This window comes from Plecotus auritus, assembly GCF_963455305.1.
Source record: "Plecotus auritus genome assembly, chromosome: 13".
Classification (NCBI taxonomy): Eukaryota; Metazoa; Chordata; class Mammalia; order Chiroptera; family Vespertilionidae; genus Plecotus; species Plecotus auritus.
In genome coordinates this window covers 13,747,832-13,770,360 of record NC_137779.1, presented here as the reverse complement: position 1 = coordinate 13,770,360, position 22,529 = coordinate 13,747,832, and the positions used below count along the sequence as shown (strand labels likewise).

The 22,529-nt window shown below is 43.0% G+C and overlaps 1 protein-coding gene across 1 annotated transcript in view; it reads right to left on the bottom strand.

Moving 5' to 3' along the window:
- Positions 1–259: 259 nt before the first annotated feature.
- CCDC62 (coiled-coil domain containing 62) overlaps positions 260–22,529 on the bottom strand; it is a gene marked incomplete at its 5' end in the record, with an annotated part of 30,560 nt that continues 8,290 nt past the window's right edge. The window contains 9 exons of the mRNA XM_080649704.1: positions 260–359; positions 1,214–1,303; positions 4,602–4,727; positions 6,167–6,299; positions 14,401–15,126; positions 16,690–16,805; positions 17,162–17,250; positions 18,915–19,016; positions 21,006–21,177. Coding sequence (XP_080505830.1) covers positions 1,256–1,303; positions 4,602–4,727; positions 6,167–6,299; positions 14,401–15,126; positions 16,690–16,805; positions 17,162–17,250; positions 18,915–19,016; positions 21,006–21,177 — 1,512 coding nt within the window. The 3' untranslated portion in view covers positions 260–359; positions 1,214–1,255. The remainder of the gene's footprint in view (positions 360–1,213; positions 1,304–4,601; positions 4,728–6,166; positions 6,300–14,400; positions 15,127–16,689; positions 16,806–17,161; positions 17,251–18,914; positions 19,017–21,005; positions 21,178–22,529) is intronic.

The window sequence follows — 22,529 nt, the reverse complement described above, 5'->3', positions numbered from 1 at the left end:
CCAGAGCTGAAACCACGAGAAGAGAATACTGTTTCTCATATAGTTGGAGCTGACTTCTAATGAGCTACTGGTTATAATGCAGGGAGGTCCTTTTCTCTTTTAGCATAATCCCAAGTTTGTGTATCTCCAATAGAGAATAAGGTCTAATTTCTTACACGTGAAAAATATTTGACATATGCAAATGGTTAACTTGAAAACAAACCAAATACAGGTGTTTAAAAATTGACTTTCAGTTTCTGCTCCCCTTTGGTATGAAATCGCTGCTCCTGGGGGAATTACAATCCTCTTTTTGTTTTCAAGATTAAGTACTAGGTATTGATGTCTGCTTCCTACCTTCCGCATAGATGAGAGACCAGCTTCTGTAGGAAGGAAATACAGAGTTAATAAAATCAATGATGCTGGATTGTGTGCTAGGAACTCCCAGTCTCTAAAAAATTAAATGTATCCTGCCTTGGCCAGTTTGGCTCACTGGACAGAGCGTTGGCCCGCAGACTGAAGGGTCCTGGGTTGATTCTGATCAAGGGCACATGCCAGGGTTTCGGACTCGATCCCCAGTAGGGGGCGTGCAGGAGGCAGCCAATCAATGATTCTCATCATTGATGTTTCTATCTCCCTCTCCCTTTCTCTCTGAAATCAATAAAAATATATTTAAAAAGAATTAAATGTATCCTGATTTTCATCAACATAAGGTCATGCAAAATATTACAAATACGGAAACTTCTCAGCAGAGAGAGGAGGGATAAGAGAAAGGAAGAAAGGGAGAGGACTACTAAAGCTTTCTACTTTCACAGGGTTTTTTAAATGCTCTTATGCTTACATCAAAAACAACTAAAATGATGAATACCTTTTAACCTAAACTGGGTTCTACAGAAACGGCGTGTGACAACTTGAAACCCCATGAAAAGACTTCGTTCCAGACATTCAGATGAGATGTTCATTTACATTCTGATTTTGAATGCTCTATGTGGTCACTGCCTTGCATTTAAAATTCTAGGTATTGAGAACAAGAACTTTTTTTTATCTCCACTTCTTGTACAAGTAATTGACATTTTACCCTGATTAAATTTAGAAGGTATGTATAAATAGGTCAAACCAAAGAGAAAGAATTGCAGGTCAAACAAACGTGAAGCCTTAACTCCACCTTATCAGTGCTCCCAAGTTACTCATTAAATCTCCATTGAGATAGAAGGTGAGATAAGCAAAGGTGACTTACCCACAAATACTGAATATTGAAGTGGACTTTTGTTTTCTTCAATTACTGAGAGGTGTTTTTTTGAGCTGACTCTTCTGAGGCTTCCAAGTTCTACAAAACAACTCCCAAATTAGTAACCAGGATAGAAAAACTAGAAGATACTTAAGAAGACAACATTCAAATACAGCAGTTGTGCCTTGTAAAGATCTCAGGGAAGTAATGAAATGCAATGAAGGAATTTCATTCCACGAGCATCCATCCATCCAACAAGGACCTACTGATTTCCTGTTCGTGTGTGGGGCCCTTTGTCTCATGGTGGACCAGGGATGCTGTTTGCTTTACCACACGTGTTGGGGCTGAACTCTGGCTAATGCCCAAAGATACCCAGGGCTCTTTGTCAGCCTCCATATAGACTCGATGGTGAGCCCTTAATGAAGATAATGGTCATCAAAAAGAATCAACCACCCTAAGTGTTCTCATTCATTTGCCTGCCTACTGAGGACTTAGTCAGCATCGTTAGGTGTTTGAGGGGATTTTTTTTTTAAAGAGAAAAAAGGAGGAAAGAGAAAGATGATACCTGGGAAGACAGAGGTAGACACAGGTGATGAACTTCAGCTTGTAGGGTAAGCCCCCTTCTCAGCTGCTGCCTCCTCCCCAGGGGCCTATGTTTGAGCCTCCTTAGCCTTGCCCTCGGTGCTTCCAGACGACCCACGCTGCCGTCTCTCCACTCAGCCATCCTATGTATCTTACAATCTGATGAATTTTACTTTATTCACGTGAAAACACGATTCTAAAAGGGATCCATAGGCTTTAGCAGCCTTCCACACAAAAAGTGATGATACCGATAGTCTCTAACTAGTAATGAGGACATCCAGTCCGCTGTACCAGTCAAAACTCCAAGTCCAGCCTCAGGCCAAGTCCCTCCCCACCCCCACACCTCAAGCTCCTAGGAAGCTGCTGTGGGCGAAGGGGACGGAATCAGCTGTGCTGTGTTCTATTCTTTCCTTTTTTCTCTTTTTTTAAAGTTACTGATATATTTTTTCAATAGTTAATACATTGATGTGGTTTGAAAAATCATGTATATGCTTATTCCCATCCCCTTTTGTAAACATGGTGAATACCATATGAACCTTTCAGTATCTTGCTTCTTTTCACTTAAAAATACACCCTGGAAATATTTCCACACCCAGATCTTCCCCGTCTGTTTCACGGCAATGTTCCTGCGAGTGGACACCTGGGCTATCTCCTAACCTCTGCTGTTATAAAGCAATCCTGCTGTGAAAGATTACTTGCCACACATGCAGGTGTGTCTGTAGGAGGAGCTCCCCAAAGAAGTTCTCCTGCGACTTTTAGGAAACAGAGCCAGGTCCCTGCCTGAAGGATGAAATCACTCTGTGCTCCCCCAGCAACGATGAGAGTGCCTGCCTCAGAGACAGGCTTCGAAGTGAGACCTTTGTCTCTAGCAGCAGATGGCAAAACCTGGAGAAGCAGACAGGCTGCTCAGAACGCTCCCTGCTTCCCTATTGCAAAACAGGACCAGACGGGCCCTGGCTGGGTAGCTCAGTTGGCGGTTAGAGTGTCATTGCGATACACCAAGGATGCGGGTTCAATTCCCAGTCAGGGCACTTATAAGAATCAACCAATGAATGCAAAAATAAGTGGAACAACAAATCCATTTCTCTCTCTCTCTCTCTCCAAGAAAAAAAAAAAAAAAAAAGACCAGAGGGGAGGAGTCTGTAAAGTTCACTGCCAAGTTGGTTTTTGCTCGTTGTTTTCCCAACATCCCCAGAATCACTTAATCCACTGGAACACACATTACATCCAGAGCCAATATTCTTCCCAACTAAATGATTATCTGATTCTAGCTGTGGGATGTTAAGTAAGAGATTTAGTCACTTTCCTCACCTGTAAAATGAAAGGTTGAGATTAGATATCTCTTCTGGGTCTTTCTAGCCCAAAAATTTTCTTAAGCCAAGTTTTCACCAACCTCCATCAGCTTCGGTGATTTTTCCTCTATATCTGAGGTCACTGTTTAGCCTCTTTCCTTCACTTTTCCTACAAATTCCATCAGAGTCTTTCCTGAGCATCCTGTGTAATGGGCACTGTGCTATACCTGGGGATGCCACCTGAGTAAGAGAGGCACTAAGGGCTCTGGGACGAGCAGGGAGCCATGGAGTCGGTGACCAGGTGCTGAGACGCATGCTCTGATGGAGACATACCCACACACATACACATCCTGCGCTATGAGGTCAAAAGTGAGGGAGCTACTGATTATGTCTCCGATAGGAATTCAACATCAGGCCCTAAAGAAGAGGCTGAGCCCTAGCTGGTTTGGCTCAGTGCATAAAGCCTCAGCCTGTGGGCCAAAGGGTCCTGGGTTCTATTCCGGTCAAGGGCATGTAACTTAGTTGCAGGCTCCTCCCTGGCCTGGGCCCTGGTGAGGATGCATGCAGGAGGCAACCAATCGACGTGTTTCTCTCACATCAATATTTCTCTGTCTTTCCCTCTCTCTTCCACTCTCTCTAAAAATCAATGGAAAAATATCTTTGGGTGAGGATTAAAAAAATAATAAAATAAAAATAAAGAAGAGGCTGAGATAAGAGCCTGAGGCTGGGGATGAGAAAGTCTGTCAGCAATTAAACTGAAACACAGCAGTTCTGCTGTGACACTTGCTTTGAAAACATGAATTTGCTCCAACACATCTGGTATATCGGGGAACAAATCTGAGCCCAGTGTGAAGTTTGCATTTGTTCACATGTGATTTTTGCCCACAAGAAACACTAGGTGAAATGTACCCAGCTGGATTGAGCCATGCCATGGAGGAATACACACACACACACACACCAGCAGCCACACCCACCCACCCACATCTGCTGCTACCCCTCCACATCTGATACCCCTTCTTCTCCCATTTCCCAATCAATCTGCAGCTGGAACCTCTTGGACACTCGAACTTCATGTCTTTTTCAAGGTGAAGTGCCATATGTACTGCAGTATTTCCGTTATGCTTGCTTTTAGAAAGTCCTTATGTGTTAGAGATACATGAGACATTTATAAGTAAAATGATACGATGTCCAGGAGAAAACGTGTATGGACGGGGGAGACAAAACAAAAATGACAGAAAGTTGATGGTTGCTGAAGGTCTGTGATTACAGAATTCGTTCTACATCCGTGTGTACTTAAAATTTTCTATAATAAAGTATGTTTTTTAAATCCCCAAGTAATTAGAAAGAGGAAGTTTGGGTGCAGTGACATTAGAGTATGACATTTTCTTCCTCCAAACCAGCGTGCTGCCCCTCCCTCTGAGACACAAAGAAACTTGCTCACCGCCCGGCCAGCGACGCGGGTGCAGGACGCAGTGGAGCGCTCAGGCACCACACGTGGGGCCAAGAGAAGAGGAAGCACGTACCTTCCTGGCAGCGCTGTCGGCATTCTCAGAGCTGATGGGGAGCAGAGTGCTCAACTCCAGGTCCGTGACCATCTGGCGAGATTCTGCCAGCAAACGCTGAAGCTTGCTGGTGGGGGAAAAATCGTCCTGGGAAGACAATACAATGTCAGCATCCATGAAATGAAGGAGCATATTTAGATGTTTAAGCATATACTTTTACATAGTAAACGTATCAATGCTTTTACATAAATACCTTCCTATCTAATAAAAGAGTAATATGCAAATTGACCATCACTCCAATACACAAGATGGCCGCCCCCATGTGGCCAAAGATGGCTGCTCCCATGTGGACACAAGATGGCTGGCAGGGGAGGGCAGTTGTGGGCAGTTGTGGGTGACCAGGCCAGCAGAGGAGGGCAGTTGGGGGGATCAGGCCTGCAGGGGAGGGCAGTTGTGGGGGACCAGGCCTGCAGGGGAGGGCAGTTGTGGGGGACCAGGCCTGCAGGGGAGGGCAGTTGTGGGCGATCAGGCAAGCAGGGAGGGCAGTTAGGGGTGACTGGGCCGGCCGAGGAGGACAGTTGGGAGGGGACCCAGGCCAGCAGGGGAGGGTAGTTGGGGGGAACCAGGCCTGCAGGGGAGAGCAGTTGTGGGGGCACCAGGCCTGCAGGGGAGGGCAGTTTGGGGGGTGGGGGGGATCAGGCCTGCAATGGAGGGCAGTTGGGGGGGACCAGGCCTGCAGTGGAGGACAGTTGTGGGGGACCAAGCCTGCAGGGGAGGGCAGTTGGGGGGGGACCAGGCCTGCAGGGGAGAGCAGTGTGGGGGGACCAGGCCTGCAGGGGAGGGCAGTTGGGGGGGACCAGGCCTGCAGGGGAGGACAGTTAGGGGCGACCAGACTGGCAGGAGAGGGCAGTTAGAGGTGACCAGGTCAGCAGGGGAGGGCAGTTAGGGGCAATCAGGTCAGCCAGGGAGCAGTTAGGTGTTGATCAGGCTGGCAGTGGAGTGGTTAGGGGGTGATCAGGCTGGCAGGCAGAAGTGGTTAGGGGCAATCAGGCAGAGGCAGGCAAGCAGTTGGGAGCCAGCAGTCCTGGATTGTGAGAGGGATGTCCGACAGCCCGTTTTAGACATCCCTCAAGGGGTCCCAGATTGGAGAGGGTGCTGGCTGGGCTGAGGGACACACACACCCCCCATGCACGAATTTCATGCACCGGGCCTCTAGTTCTATAATAAAGTATAAAAACAAACATGGAAGCAACTTCAGAATAGGTGTTAGCTGGTGGGGGGCGTGGAGAATGTGGGATTTACACCTTATCTGTAACACTTCATCTCTTTGCATGTCATAGTCTTCATTTTTTGTGTGTTTAAAATAATGATTAATTAAAAGTGATATGTCAATCTCAACTTGGAGAGCCTAAGGGACATCTTGCCTAAAGCTGATCTGTAGGATATTTATACATAAAGTCCATAACTTCAGTAAACCTGAGGCAGGGCCAACATTAAGCAGGTTCACAACAGTGCTGCTGAAGAATTACAGTCGATGAGAAGAAGCTTGCAGGAATACGCTGGGCTTTTCTAAGTGAAACACAAACCTTTTCACTGGGCAGCGCCGCATCTTTGCTCCCAAACAAAATCCTAGGTGAATTCCTTTTCTCAGAAGGGGACTCTGTCTCCTCTCTTATGGCAGCACCCACACAGTGGGAATGCTGGATGGCAATGAGCTCACTGCGAATAAGAAACCAAACAGAAACAGACATCTTGAAACGGTAGCAAACATGTATCACCAATACTCTTACGCTTAAAAGTATGTCGACAGGACAAAAAAAAAGTTGTTTCTCTTTTTTAATGAAGTTGTAAGTAGAACACTATAGATCTGAATAGACCGTTTGAGAAAAATATTATAAATTAATGCATAGCCTTTGCAATAAGAATTAAAACAAGATTCTTAGTTAAAGGGTAACTATAGAATAAAGAATTTCTCTCCTCCCCCAGCCAAAAAAAGAAAAGAAGGTTCTGAGACAGGATGAACCAAAAAGGGGGGGGGGGGAATTAACAGAGTATAATTTCTGAAAATTTTAGTTTTTTGGTTTGTGAGACCGATTTCTGTCGATGGTATATAAAGGTACTTTTGTGAAAGTAGAATGGCATTGCTGTGGCTCATTAATTCTACAGTTTCTCCAAATCAGAGAACAGACACATGCAGCTAAGCTTCTGGGTATGTTATTAGAGTTGATAACGAAAGCGGCCGTGGCTCAGATGGAAGGCAATGGCCCCTCCTCCGCCACGTAACCTGTAACTAGGTGAGAGCAGGCTGCCCTGGCTTCTCCCTCCACAGGTAACCTCTAGTTGCCAAATGGAATGGTGTACAGATGTGAGCACTCAGATAATAAAGTGGGTCACAAGTTCTCACAATCTAAGGAAAAGTAGGCAAATAGAATTATCTTTTCTACTTCATCTCGTACTTGTCATGCGATGCCCGGCATGTGCCTCTGCTGGCCAAACAAGGAGTCACTCCTGATTATTTCATGCCACGGAGGTCAAAATGGTCTCTAAAGAAAACTCCAGATTTAAATTTTAATTTTCCTACATACGTTAAACTTAATATATTTCCACTTTGCTCTTAAAACCATCTGACACTGCTTTTCCCTTAACATATGGGTGTTCTTGTTGGGTAGTGAAGTTTGTAGTGGTGCCCTACCCATAGATACAATTATCTAAAGAAGACCTTTAAAAACCAAGTATGGCCCTGGCCGGTCTGGCTCAGTGGATAGAGCATCAGCCTGCAGACTGAAAGGTCCTGGGTTCGATTCCAGTCAAGGGCACGTGCTTGGTTGCAGGCTAGATTCCTGGCCCTGGTCAGGGCATATACTGGAGGCAACCAACCCAAACGATGTATCTCTCTTACATGGATGTTTCTCTCTGTCTCTCCCTCTCCTTTCCACTCTCTCTAAGAATCAATGGAAAAATATCCTCGGGTGAGGATTAACAACAAAAAACAAGTATGAACACATAGCTCTTAGTATGACAACCAATTTTTTAAAATTTTGCAACTGATGGAATACCTATGCACATGCTTTTTCAATGACTCAGGCTTCTAAAAGAGCCGAAGGACAACCCAAATAATGTAATTTCTAGACACAAAATTCAGTCATAAAGTCCATGAAAGTCAAAGGCCCTCGATATAGAAACTCTGTCTTTTCTGTAATTGAAGGCTTATCAGGTAGGTTTTATTTGAAAATAGCTGACATTATTGTAGCGCCACTTAACCAAAAAATTCAGCCATCCTGACAACATGATGAGCCTGAGTAATGCATATCAGCTAATAACGCATATGCAGCTTGTGCTAATAACTAACCCATTTTTCTTCTCATAACTTTACCAGCCTGTTACATATAGGTATTCTTTCTCTTGCATGATTTTAAAGAGTAAGAAAGGCCAAAACCGGTTTGGCTCAGTGGATAGAGCGTCAGCCTGTGGACTGAAAGGTCCCAGGTTCGATTCCGGTCAAGGGCATGTAACTTGGTTGCGGGCACATCCCCAGTAGGAAGTGTGCAGGAGGCAGCTGATCGATGTTTCTCTCTCATCAATGTTTCTGACTATCACTCTTCCTTCCTCTCTGTAAAAAATCAATAAAATATATTAAAAAAAAAAAGAGTAAGAAAGTTTGAAAAATGTACAGTGAGCACAAAGGCAGGAGCAGTTGGGTATGTAAGTGTGTATGTGGGGGGGGGGGCCCCCTAGAGAAGGATGTTACCTGGGCTCCAGGCAATGCATTTGGTCTGGACACAGAGACACAGCTTATCCAGCCAAACCCTCCCAGAGCAGCATAAAGTGATTCACCTCTTTGTTATTAAATAAAACATATCTCCCCACCCACCCAGCGTGGCTCAGGGTTGAGCATGGACCCATGAAGCAGCAGGTCACAGCTCGTTTCTGGCCAGGGCACATGCCCTGGTTGCAGGTTCGATCCCCAGTGTGGGGCGTGCAGGAGGCAGCCGATCAATGATTCTCTCTCATCATTGATGTTTCTAGCTCTCTCTCCCTCTCCCTTCCTCCCTGAAATCAATAAAAATATATTTTTAAAAAACCACATCTGCCCAACTCACGACAATCGGCTTGGTTTTTAACCAAAACCTTTACCTCAAAGGCTGTGCTAGGTGCAGGCTTTTCACTGGACTTTAGTTCAGTCTCCACAAAATCAAAAACTCAACAACCAGAGAAAAAAAATGGCGGCGGAATAGACAGACGTGTCCCGAGCCTTGTCCCGGAGCAGATAGAAAGAACAGCTGAGGGTCGCACGGGGAGTGTCTGTTGGAGAGTTAAGGGACAGCTATACTCCAGGAGAAGGTGGGGGACTGCTGGATGGGGGTCCCTTGACTGGGCAGCCCTCACTGCTGCTGGGTTCCCGCCCAGAGCCACCAGCTCAGATGCAGAGACCGCGCCATCTTGAAGTGGAAAGTGAATGTTATCGGAAGCCTGAAAATCTACAACTGCGGCACCCACCGAACAGCTGCGAACCCCAGAGCACTTGTCCCCAATTGGCGTAAACACGTGGATTCAGAGGAGCTCTACACTCCACCACAGAAAGGTCAGATTTCGCCTGGGATAAGGAGAGAGAGAACTACATAACCAGACACCCGGAGAAGAGAGACCATGGGGAGACAAAGAAACAGGCCGCATATGAAAGAAAAGCAGGCATCACCAGAAAAGAAAGTAAACAAAATGGAGGCAAGCAACCTGCCAGAGAAAGAATGCAGAGAAATGGTCATAAGGTGGCTGAAAAGAATGGAAGACAAATTCAACAATATGAGTAAGAACCAAGAGGAAATGAAGAAGAACCAAGAAGAAATGAAAAATGACATCGCTGCTGTAAAGAACGCAATAGAAAGCATCAAGAGTAGACTAGAAGAAGCATAGGACTGCATCAGTGAGCTAGAAGACAAGGTAAGAAAAAATACCCAAGTAGAGCAGCTTCTAGAAAAAAAAAATTAAAAAGCAGGAGGAGAGCCAAAGGGAACTTTGGGACAACATGAAACAAAACAACATCCACATAATAGGGGTTCCAGAAGGAGAGAAAACTGAGCAAGGAATAGAAAACCTGTTTAAAGAAATAATGACAGAAAGCTTCCCTGATATAGGGAAGAAAAACCCCACACGAATCCAAGAAGCTCACAGAGTCCCAAGCAAAATGAACCGCAAAAGACCGACGCCAAGGTACATTATAATTAAATTGGCAAACACCAACGACAAAGTAAGAATCTTAAAAGCGGCCAGAGAAAGACAGAAAGTTACCTACAAAGGAACCCCCATCAGACTAGCAACTGATTTCTCAACAGAAACTTATCAGGCCAGAAGGGAATGGAATGAAATATACAAAGTCATGCAAAGGAAGGGTCTGAATCCAAGAATACTGTACCCAGCAAGGCTATCAATCAAAATTGAAGGTGAAATCAGGAGCTTCACAGACAAAAAAGGACTAAGGGAATTTATTACCACCAAACCAGCAATGCAAGAAATGCTAAAGGGTCTGCTGTAAAAACAAGAAATAGGAAGCGAAGAAGGAACACAGGGGTAAGGAATAAAAATGGCGACAAATAAGTACCTACCAATAATAACTTTAAATGTAAATGGATTAAATGCCCCAATCAAAAGATATAGGGTAATGGATTGGATAAGAAAACATGACCCATATATCTGCTGTCTACAAGAAACCCACCTCAGAAAAAAAGACGCACAAAGACTGAGGGTGAAGGGATGGAAAAATGTTTTTCAGGCGAATGGAAATGAAAAAAAAGCTGGGGTAGCAATACTTATATCTGACAAATTAGATCTCAAAGTGAAGGACATAACAAGAGATAAGGAAGGCCACTTCATAATACTAAAGGGAGCAATCCAACAAGAAGAAATAACTCTGGTAAACATATACGCACCCAATACAGGAGCACCCAAATACATAAAAAAACTCATGGAGGATATCATAGGAGAGATTGACAGCAATACAATCATAGTAGACTTTAATACCCCACTATCACCATTGGACAAATCCTCTAAACAAAAAATCAGCAAAGAAACATCAATCCTAAATGACTCACTAGACCAGATGGAATTAATTGACATCTTCAGAACATTTCACCCCAAAGCCACAGAATATACATTCTGCTCAAGTGCACATGGGTCATTTTCAAAGATAGACCATATGTTGGGTCATAGGCAAAGTCTCTTCAAATTCAAGAAGATAGAAATCATATCAAGCATCTTCTCAGATCACAGTGGCATAAAACTAGAAATCAACTACAATAAAAACAATCCAAAAAAAATCAAACACATGGAGACTAAACAGCATGCTATTAAACAATGACTGGGTTACCAGAGAGATCAAGGAAGAAATAAAAAACATCATGGCAACAAATGACAATGAAAACACAACAATCCAAAATCTATGGGACACAGCGAAAGCAGTCTTGGGAGGGAAGTTCATAGCTCTACAAGTCTACTGCAAAAAACAAGAAACAATGGTAATAAATTACCTAACCCTACAACTCAAAGAGTTAGAAAGAGAGCAACAAGAAAAGCCCACTGTAAGCAGAAGGAAAGAAATAATAAAGATCAGAGCGGAGATAAACGACATTGAGACCAAAAAAACAATACAAAAGATCAACAAAACCAAGAGCTGGTTCTTTGAGAGGATAAACAAGATTGATGAACCTCTAGCCAGGCTCACCAAGAAGCAAAGAGAGAGGACTCAAATAAACAAAATCAGAAATGAAAGAGGTGAAATAACAACAGACCCCACAGAAATACAAAGGATTGTTAAAAAATACTATGAACAACTCTATTCCAACAAACTGGACAACCTGGAGGAAATGGACATATTCCTAGAAAAATATAACCTTCCAAAACTCAATCAGGAAGAATCTAAACATCTCAATAGGCCAATAACTATGGAAGAAATTGAAGCAGTCATCAAAAAGCTTCCAGCAAACAAAAGCCCGGGGCCAGATGGCTTCACAGGGGAGTTTTACCAAACATTCAAGGAAGAACTAAAACCGATCCTCCTCAGACTATTCCAGAAAATTCAAGAGGAAGGAACACTTCCAAGCTCCCTCTATGAAGCCAGCATCACCCTAATACCAAAACCAGATAAAGACAACACAATGAAAGAGAATTACAGGCCAATATCCCTCATGAACAGAGATGCCAAAATTCTCAACAAAATTCTAGCAAATCGGATCCAGCAGTACATCAGAAAGATCATACACCATGACCAAGCAGGATTTATCCCAGGAATGCAAGGATGGTACAATATCTGCAAATCAATAAACATGATATATCACATACACAAATTGAGAGACAAAAATCACATAGTCATATCAATTGATGCAGAAAAAGCATTTGACAAAATCCAACACCCTTTCTTGATAAAAACTCTCAACAAGGTGGGAATAGAAGGATCATACCTCAACATAATAAAAGCTATATATGATAAACCCACAGCTAACATCATACTCAATGGGTAAAAACTAAAACCATTTCCCCTAAGAATAGGAACAAGACAGGGATGCCCACTCTCACCACTCCTGTTCGACATAGTACTGGAAGTATTAGCCATTGCAACTAGACGAGAAGAAGAAATAAAAGGGATCCAAATTGGAAAAGAAGAAGTAAAGCTGTCCTTATTTGCAGATGACATGATATTGTACATAAAAAACCTGAAAGACTACATCAAAAAACTAATAGACTTAATAAATGAATTCGGCAATGTAGCAAGATACAAAATTAACGCCAAGAAATCTATGGCATTTCTATACACCAATAGTGAACTTACAGAAAGAGAGACTAAAAAATCAATCCCATTTACTATCGCATCAAAAAAATTAAGATACCTAGGAATAAACTTAACTAAGGAGGTAAAAGACCTATACGCAGAAAACTACAGGACACTGAAAAAAGAGATAGAGGAAGACATAAACAGATGGAAGAACATACTATGTTCATGGATTGGGAGAATCAACATCATTAAAATGTCCATACTACCCAAAGCAATCTATAGATTCAATGCACTCCCCATTAAAATACCAACGGCATATTTCACAGACCTAGAAAGAACTCTCCAAAAATTCACCTGGAATAAAAACAGACCCCGAATAGCCACAGCAATCCTGAGAAAGAAGAACAAAATAAGTGGGATCTCAATACCAGATTTCAAGCTGTATTACAAAGCCACTGTTCTCAAAACTGCCTGGTACTGGCACAAGAACAGACATATAGATCAATGGAATAGAATAGAGAACCCAGAAATCGACCCAAATCACTACACTCAATTAATATTCGACAAAGGAGGCATGAACATACAATGGAGTCAAGACAGTCTCTTCAATAAATGGTGTTGGGAAAATTGGACAGATACATGCAAAAAAATGAAACTAGACCACCAACTTACACCATACACAAAAATAAACTCAGAATGGATCAAGGACTTAAACATATGACAAGAAACCATAAAAATACTAGAGGAATCCACAGGCAGCAAAATCTCGGACATCTGCCGAAGCAATTTCTTCACTGATACTGCTCCTAGGGCAATGGAAGCTAGAGAGAAAATTAACAAATGGGACCACATCAAAATAAAAAGCTTTTGCACAGCAAAGGAGACCATCAGTAAAACAACAAGAAAGCCCACTGCATGGGAGAACATATTTGCCAATGATATCAAAGATAAGGGTTTAATCTCCAACATTTACAGGGAACTCATGCAGCTTAACAAAAAGAAGATAAACAACCCAATAAAAAAATGGGCAACTGATCTAAATAGACACTTTTCGAAAGAAGACAGAAGGAAGGCCAAGAGACATATGAAAACCTGCTCAAAGTCACTAATCATCAGAGAGATGCAAATCAAAACAACAATGTAGTACCATCTCACACCTGTCAGAATGGCTATCATCAACAAATCAACAAACAACAAGTGCTGGCGAGGATGCGGAGAAAAAGGAACCCTCGTGCACTGCTGGTGGGAATGCAGACTGGTGCAGCCACTGTGGAGAACAGTATGGAGTTTCCTCAAAAAACTGAATATGGAACTCCCATTTGACCCAGTGATCCCACTTCTAGGAATATATCCCAAGAAACTAGAAACACCAATCAGAAAGGATATATGCACCCCTATGTTCATAGCAGCACAATTCACCATAGCTAAGATTTGAAAACAGCCTAAGTGCCCATCAGCAGATGAGTGGATTAAAAAACTGTGGTACATCTACACAATGGAATACTACGCTGCGGTAAAAAAGGAGTTCTTACCATTTGCAACAACATGGATGGAGATGGAGAGCATTATGCTAAGTGAAATAAGCCAGTCAGAGAAAGATAAATATCACATGATCTCACTCATTTGTGGAATATAATGAACAACATAAACTGATGAACAAAAATAGATCCAGAGTCAGAGAAACATCAATCAGAACGTCAAACCTCAGGGAAGGTAGGGGAGGGTAAGAGGGAGAGATCAACCAAAGGACTTATATGCATGCATGTAAGCCTAATCAATGGACACAGACAACAGGGGGGTGGGGGCATGAATGGGAGGTGGGGGTAATGGGGGAATAAGGACAAATATGTAATACCTTAATCAATAAAGAAATTAAAAAAAAATAAAATAAAATGTATTTTTAAACAAAACAAAACAAAAAATAACTCAACAGCCTCTGCTGCAATGCAGAGGAAACAAGCTGCCTCAAATACTACTCATCTGCAAACATGAGGTGGCTCTGCACTGCCTGCACTGCCCGGGGCTCCCTGGCTGTTACGAACATGAAACCTCACTAACCTCGTGGAGTTGTATTTTGTTCCACTGGCACTTTCTGCACAAGTGCACACAGACTTGTGGCGAACAATTCTCTGCAGTTTAGAAGGCTTGAAAATGTTCATCCACTCCATGTCGGACATCTGGCCTGGGGCCTCGACGATGAAGTTACTCGGGTGGCAGCACCTGAACTCACATGTGTCGTTCTCACCCAGACAGGCTTCCCTTTTTTGGCAACACGAGAATCCCGATCTGTCCAGGGGGTCTTGGCATTCCACCTCCAGCTTCTCGGGCCGTTTTGAACCAGAGCAGTCGGCCAGGCCCAGGTAAACACTGACATCATGCCAGGGCTTCTCATCAGATGAAGCCGATGTTTCTGAGGGCTGTTTCTCTTCCATCTGAATCCCAAGACCATCATTACCTTTGGGAGATTTTGCGTGGCTCTTGCACAGTGTACTTTTGTTTTCGGGTTCAAACTGGAGTTTTCCTCCCAGAGACCAAGACTTTTGTTTCTCCATTAAGTCTTTTGCAAACAGAGATGAAACAGCAATTACACTTTTTTCCCCAAATGAAGTATTAACCTGTAGCTTCTTCTCTTTGCATACATCACAAGAGCTCTTGTCTGACCTATTTTGCTGAACAAACATGGTCTCAAATTTCTGGTCCTTAACCAGTGACTTCTGATATTTTTCCTTCTTAATATCGACTTTTGGGTGGTAATTTTCAAGGTCAGATAAACACATGTCTCTGCTACGGTGGCGTCACAAAAAACGGAAGTTATAAGATACACTCAATACTGTCATTTTCAATAGTTCACCCAAACCTCATTAGTTGAGCCACATTCTAATAAGACCCATTTATCTATTAACAAGGAAACAGGAAAATCGAGGTAAGAGCAGGCTCGCCTTCAGCTCGCCAAGCTCCTACAGCAGCTATGCACAGCGTTCTTTTCATGACTTCTTTTGGGCCAGTACCCTGTCCTATGTATCTTTATTTGCCCTTATTCCTAGTCCCATGCCTATAGTACTGTGAGTGCTGAATGAACAAGTGACTCATCCTTATAGTTTCTATTTAACTCAAAGCCTTCTACACAACAGACACACAAATAATGTTTAATGAATTTCTTTTCTCCAATGGCTAAATTAATTCTAAGCTCTGGTCTCACCACAACCTGGGATTAAAATATCCTATCTAATAAAAGAGTAATATGCAAATTAACCATCACTCCGCTACACCCACAAGCTACAGGCCTCCACTCAAGGCTACAAAGTTTCAACTATAGAAGATAAATAAATCCCAACAAAAATGGCTGCGGCCACGGAGCAAGCAGGAAGCTTGGCTCTGCTCAAGGCTACAAAGTTTCAATTATAGAAGATAAGTAAATCCCAGATACCAGGGCCTCCACTTGGGTCACCGGGGGGCGTGGCCGCCCTGCAAACCACCACAAGGGCCCTCGCCCAGGCCGCCCCAAGCCCCAAGGGAACCCTCACCCTGATCCAGGACACCCCTCAGGGCAAACCAGCTGGCCCCCACCCGTGCACCAGGCCTCTATCCTATCTAATAAAAGAGTAATATGCAAATTGACCATCACTCCAACACACAAGATGGCTGTCCCCATGTGGTCAAAGATGGCTGCCCCCATGTGGACACAAGATGGCCACCATAAGATGGCCAGCAGGGGAGGGCAGGTGGGAGGGACCAGGCCTGCAAGGGAGGGCAGTTGTGGGTGATCAGGCCAGCAGGGGATGGCAGTTGGGAGGGATCAGGCCAGCAGGGGAGGGCAGTTGGGAGGGACCAGGCCTGCAAGGGAGGGCAGTTGGGGGCGATCAAGCCTGCAGGGGAGGGAAGTTAGGGGTGACCAGACTGGCAAAGGAGGGAAGTTGGGGGTGACTGGGCCTGCAGGGAAGGGCAGTTGAGGGGACCTAGGCCTGCAGGGGAGGGCAGTTAGGGGCAAACAGGCTGGAAGGGGAGCAGTTAGGCATCAATCAGGCTGGCAGGGGAGTGATTAGGGGGTGATCAGGCTGGCAGGCAGAAGTGGTTAGGGGCAATCAGGAAGGCAAGCAGGCTAGCAGTTGGGAGCCAGCAGTCCTGGACTGTCCCAGATTGGAGAGGGTGCAGGCTGGGCTGAGGGACAACCCCCGCCATGCACGAATTTCGTGCACTGGGCCTCTAGTTTATTATTAACTCACATAAATTTATTCCCTACTACATAGGGAATAGCAGTAGATGCTGGCCCACAGCAAGTACTTAAAAATGTGACTAAATGATGGAATAAAATAAAAGATTACATTAACAGCCTCTTCCTATGGTTACCTGCACTCCAGGGCCTTTGATTCCTCCATCTTTGAGTTATATATGTGTATTAACTCCTGAGAATTTTCCACATTGAAATTCAAAAACTGTAGATCACTCTGTTGTTTTACGTAAATCTGCAGGAGATAGTGATAAGTCAATATAAAGTGTAACAATAAAACTAAATTGAGCCAACAATTGGGTACTTTCAAATGTTAAAACAGATCAGATAGTGACTGGAGATACACATTAAAAACTTGTGCTTTTTAATTTTTTCCTGTGTTAGCACTGAGATTTGTTAGTCTAACTTGTTTCCCAACCTTTAGTGACTATAAACAAGACCCTATCTGCTACAATAAATATGATATACAGCTAATGTAGCTGGGATTCCAAAAGCACCATAAACAAAACCAGCAGATGTACACATTTCCTAATTTGATGTTCGTTTTTAAACATTTCCCACCTAATGGAAGAAATGTAACTGGAGACATACCTGTCTCAGACTATGCAGTTCTGCATTTGTTCGTTCTTGCTTTGACTTCGCAATATCAAGCAACTCATCTTTCCTTTTCTCTCTCTCTGCTATTGAAGAAAAAGTATTATTAAAATACTTTTCATCAGTCACATTAACACAAACCTCTTCATGTCCAAAAATTACTTTGAGACATTGGTATGAGTAGAAAAGATATTTAAGAAATGAGCCTAGCAGGTCATTTTTTAAATTATGTCAAGAAATGGGTTTGTTCTAGTATTATCTAACAAATTCCAAATATTTTACTTAGAAAACCATAATAGAATATAAGGGTAAAAATTGGTGAATCAAAAAGAAAAGAGACTGTCAGAATATCCTGTAAATGTTTTTTCCTCCCCTGATCTCCCACAGCATTTCATTCATAGCATTTGTTTGGTACTAAATGTTCTGGGCCTGTGAGTTTCTTAGCAAATAGCAGAGTGCCTGGCACACAAATACTGATCCAAAGATTGTTTGAATTCAGCTCGAAGCTATAAATAGATTTTTAATATAGCTACCTAGCTATATATGTATCTTCAGCAATAAAAGACATTACTTTGAGCCCTAGCCGGTTTGGCTCAGTGGATAGAACGTTGGCCTGCGGACGGAAGGGTCCCAAGTTTGATTCCAGTCAAGGGCACATGCCCAGATTGCGGACTCGATCCCTAGTTAGGGGTGTGCAGGAGGCAGCCAATCAATACAAATTCTCTCTCATCATTGATGTTTCTAGCTCTCTCTCCCTCTCCCTTCCTCTCTTAAATCAACACAAATATATATATTTTTAAAAGATGTTACTTTGAGACAGCAATCCTAATAATGGAAATAGTGACATCTACTGGTAGAAAGTCGTATTTTCCACATGAGATTCAAATTAATAATTCAATTTTATTTGAAAATTTTTAAATAAAATGCTGCATTTTGCCCTCTTAACTTTATAGGAATGTATTCTCTTCCTGAAGGCAGGGCATTGAGGGTAGGTGTGAGTAGACCAAAAAATTTTTAATTTTATTTCTAGTTGGAATTTTACCTCCAAATCTATGATTTCCCTAATACATGCTACCAAAATGAAAGCCTAATAAAATTCTCTTGGCTGGCAGGGATAGGAATAAGATCTATATACCAGTGATTCTCAACTGGGAGCAGAGAAAGGAGAAATTTTCACTATTGGAAAATGAGATTCTGGGGTAGGTAGGGAGGGGATAAAGTGTGGGAAAATATGGAGAGGAGGGAATGAAATTGTTGTTTATTAGAAGGGGTGAAGTTAAACCTTACTGATAAGCTTGCTTTTAAATCATTAAAAATTCATCTCCAGCATTATTATTTTTAGGGTCATACTGATGTAACAAAACACATTACTATTTTTCCAACCTTAATAAATTATAGGTAATCTATTTGCAAACTGAAAAAAAAATGTGGATTTACTAATTTTTATATAGTATTTGCAAAAGTATAAACTATCTTCCTTCTTCAATTCATAAGAGTCTTTCTTAATGAATTGTTATCGAGAAGTACAGTCACAGGTTTAAGCTGGAAGGGAGGGCAGCTCATTTTACAAAAGAGGAAACAGCGTTAACTGGGAGGTATTGTAACAGTTTTAAAATTCCCTGCCTGGTCCCTGCCAGGGTGCTTAAAAAAAAAGAAAAAATGACTTTGAGAGAGCTATAATTCCTTTAGCCTGCCATAGTAGTATCGTAAAAAGTTTAGTATCCTATTCAGTCACTTAAACTATTTTTACCAGTAAAAACCAATTCATCATGCAGGCAACTCTTCTCTTGCTTGAGACGAATGATCTCTTCTCGTTGCTCGTTATTCTCTGTTGTCTTTTCATTTAGATCCTCTTCACAAACAGAACAAAACAAAAAAAGTTCTCAAATAAACACTAGTTCCTAGAAGAAGACACACATTATGACTACCTCTCATGTCCTCAGCACCCCTTCCAATGAACAGGAAGTCCTATTAAACCTACAGCCAAAATATGTCCCATATGCAGCAGCTCATGGCATCCCTGGCGATGACCCTGGCCAAGGCTTTGCAACCTCTCACCTGACTGGTCTTCCTGCTAGAACTGTGCCTATTGTCCATGGTGCAATCAGGGAAATCTTTTCAAAATAAAAATCTGCTCACGTTACCTCTGTTCAAAAGCCCTCCTACCATACTTTGGTTGAAATCCAAACTCGGAATGATAAGCCCTCCTGGCCTGGCCTGGCCCTGCCTGTCACTCTCCTTCTTTTGTTCTGTTTCTTGAAGGTGTTCCAACCTCGAAACCCACTAGGGCTTTTTGCACTTGCTGTTCCTTCTGCCTGGAAGGTTCCTGGCCCAGATCTTCACATGCCAGTTCTTCCTATCATCAGGTTTCAGCTCAAACGTTCTCCTCACAGATGCCTTCCAAGTCCACCCAAACTGAGTTTCTATTTCCCTCACTCTCTAGTCTACTATTGTCCTGTTTTTCTTTTTTTAAAAAAGTTTTAATAAATATTCAATTTATAAAATAAGGCATACTAATAATAAAACAGGCTTTTTACTTGAATATTCTACCTAGGTATACACAGCATTCAATAAATACTTATCAAATGCTACAATGTACCCCAGGGGCTGTGCTATTAACTGCAGATCAAAATAAATAAATAAATAAAAAGGAGACCGAGTCTGCCCCTGCTGCCAAGGCTTACCTCATGGTCATGGTTCTAGCTGAAGCCACAAATAGAGACAAAACAACAATCCGCCACAAGTCAGAGCATCACCAGAACAAGACCGAGTCTTCTACGTGAAATCAGCCACAATACAGTCACACAACCTCAACAGCAACTCGCAGCCTCACGAGGTGCTATGGGCACTCCACTAGGCCAGAGGGAGGGTGGCCTCCACACCCCATGGCTTTGTCACTCGAAGGGGCTTGTTCCACAGTGGGAGTCGGTCTTCGTGTCTAAGGCGGTGACTATGTATAAAATGATAGCGCCTCTGCCCACAGTGGGGAAAGGCCAGAGAAAAGCAGATCTACCTCCACAGCCTCTGTAGACACATTTAAATTTTGACTCTATCACCTATGTCCATATTCAAGTACGTAGCACTAACCTATTTTATATACCTACCCTTCATGTAATTATAAAACCTCAACTAATATTACTCAGAAAGAAATGAATCATGGAGCTACTGTGAGAATGAAAATAGAAAAGGAGAACGCAAAGGAATTTTAAAAATAAAACGTGCTCCAAAAGTCACTCTTGGCAGATCGTGTCGTTCGCGGCAATTCCTCACTGCTCCCTGCCTGCCTCCCACAGTTTCTTGCAAATCCTCCCATGAGAAGCAGAGGATATTTCTCCACCACCTGACTTTGGGTTGAGCCACGTGACTTGCTCTGCTCAGTAGAGTGAGGGGGAAGTGATGGTGTGTCAGTTCGTCACATTTCTGCTTCCTCTCTGACACTTCTGCCTTCACCGTGGGAGGAAATGCCTACGGTGAAGAGATGAGGTACATGAAGCGGAACTAGCCCAGATGAGCAGCTTGGCCTCATCAGCTTCCTGCCTCATGAGTGTAACAAAGACTCACTGCTGCCTGCCACGGAGATACTGGCCTTGCTTGTTACAGAGCAGTATCAGCAGTACTGACTGACTGGTGCAGCCAAGGCAGGATGATGTAACAAATGTCATGCATTATGCAGTTTCCCCAACTCTGCTATGTATCTCTTAACACAGAAATGGCATGAGATGAACATTTCATGGTGGGACCTAGCCAGCAACAGACCTACTGTTGATCATAAGATTCGGTAAACCTGAATGAAGGAATATATTCCCAGGATAAAATGCTTACATTTAGATGTCTTCCTTACCTTTTAGTTTATTGATTTCAATCTTAAAGGTCTTCAATTTCTGCTTGTAGTCTTGCTTTTCTTTCACAATACACGTCTCCACCATCTTGGCGTCGCGCAAGGCTTGCTCTAGCAATTTAAATTTCCCTGAACAGTCTGCAATGTGATTGACTGCCTCAATAATATCTTTGTCCTAAAAACCACATTTGGAAACTATTACAGAAGATTTTTAAATTCCAACTAATCAAGATGAAAAGATTACACTTGGTATTAAGACGTCATTGTGTGCCAGGTTTCAGTCTATGCACTTTTCACGCGTTAACCCACTTTATCCACACGGTAACTCTCTGAGATAGGGGCTATATTTATCCCCAGGTGACTCATGAGTCAACAGTAAACTGCCCATGGTTACACAACTCATTAGTGATGGAACTCCCATTTGAACCAACGAGCTGGCCCCAGAACCCAGTGCCACCCACCCTAGCTTACTGTCTCAGAAAGCTTAAACCAGCCAACTCAACTCCCTGGAAAACTGCAGTAACAGAAGGGTTGGTGGCCCTGGAAGGGGCTTATGCTCTGGATCACAGATAAATCCCATGGGCCCCACTCTTCCTTCCCTTCTTTTCAGCTGTTAAAATGACAGACTCCAAGACCTTATCCCAAACCTACCCAGATCAGAACCTCTTACTGTTGAGGTAGTTTTTTAATTACAAATAAAGGGTATCTGCTGGTTGAAAAGCAATTCAAACAATACCTAAAAGTATAAAAATAGTAAGAGTTCTTTCCCTCCCCCGCTCAAATGGAATAACTATTAGCAGGTTTTATTCCTGCCTAAGTACACGGCTTTCTGCTGCGGCATCCTATGCGTGTTCCTGAAAACCTCAGTCTGCACACCTCACGCTAGGAGGACTCATGGAGAAGAAAAGGGTTGGGCAGACCATTCAATAGCTGATGGAACTTTGTGGCAGACCAACGTTAGCAAACCCCAGCATCCCTATTAAGTACATGAACACAGTTCAGCAAATGCCAACACAGGTGCATTAGTCGGCCAAGCCTTTTCAGCATTGTCATTAGCACTCACAGCTCTGCCGGGAGTTTGCTGTGACGGAACCCACAGTGGTTGTTGAAGCCATGAAGCTGGTCATTACTTAACAAAGGAAATTCTGGAGCTTTTAGTATTTTTCTCTTTAATATTAACAAAACTTGGCCCTGATCACTTCAAAACATTAATATGGATTAGCATGAGTGTCCCACTCTACCAACATCATTCCCCTACTTGCCAGTTGTCAAACATGTGTGTTATGGCAAAAGAGACTATCAATCACTGTTCATGACATGTTAGTCACTATCTATAATAATAAAAGCTTAATATGCTAATTAGACCGAAAGTCCTTCCGGACAACCTTCCGGACAAAACCAGGGCTGCGAGGGAAGCCAGGGTCCCGGGTGCCAGCAGCTGGAGGGAAGCCCGGGTCCTGGGTGCCAGAGGGAAGCCGGTGCCGGCAGCCAGGGGAAGGAAGGCCTACTTTTGCACGAATTTTGTGC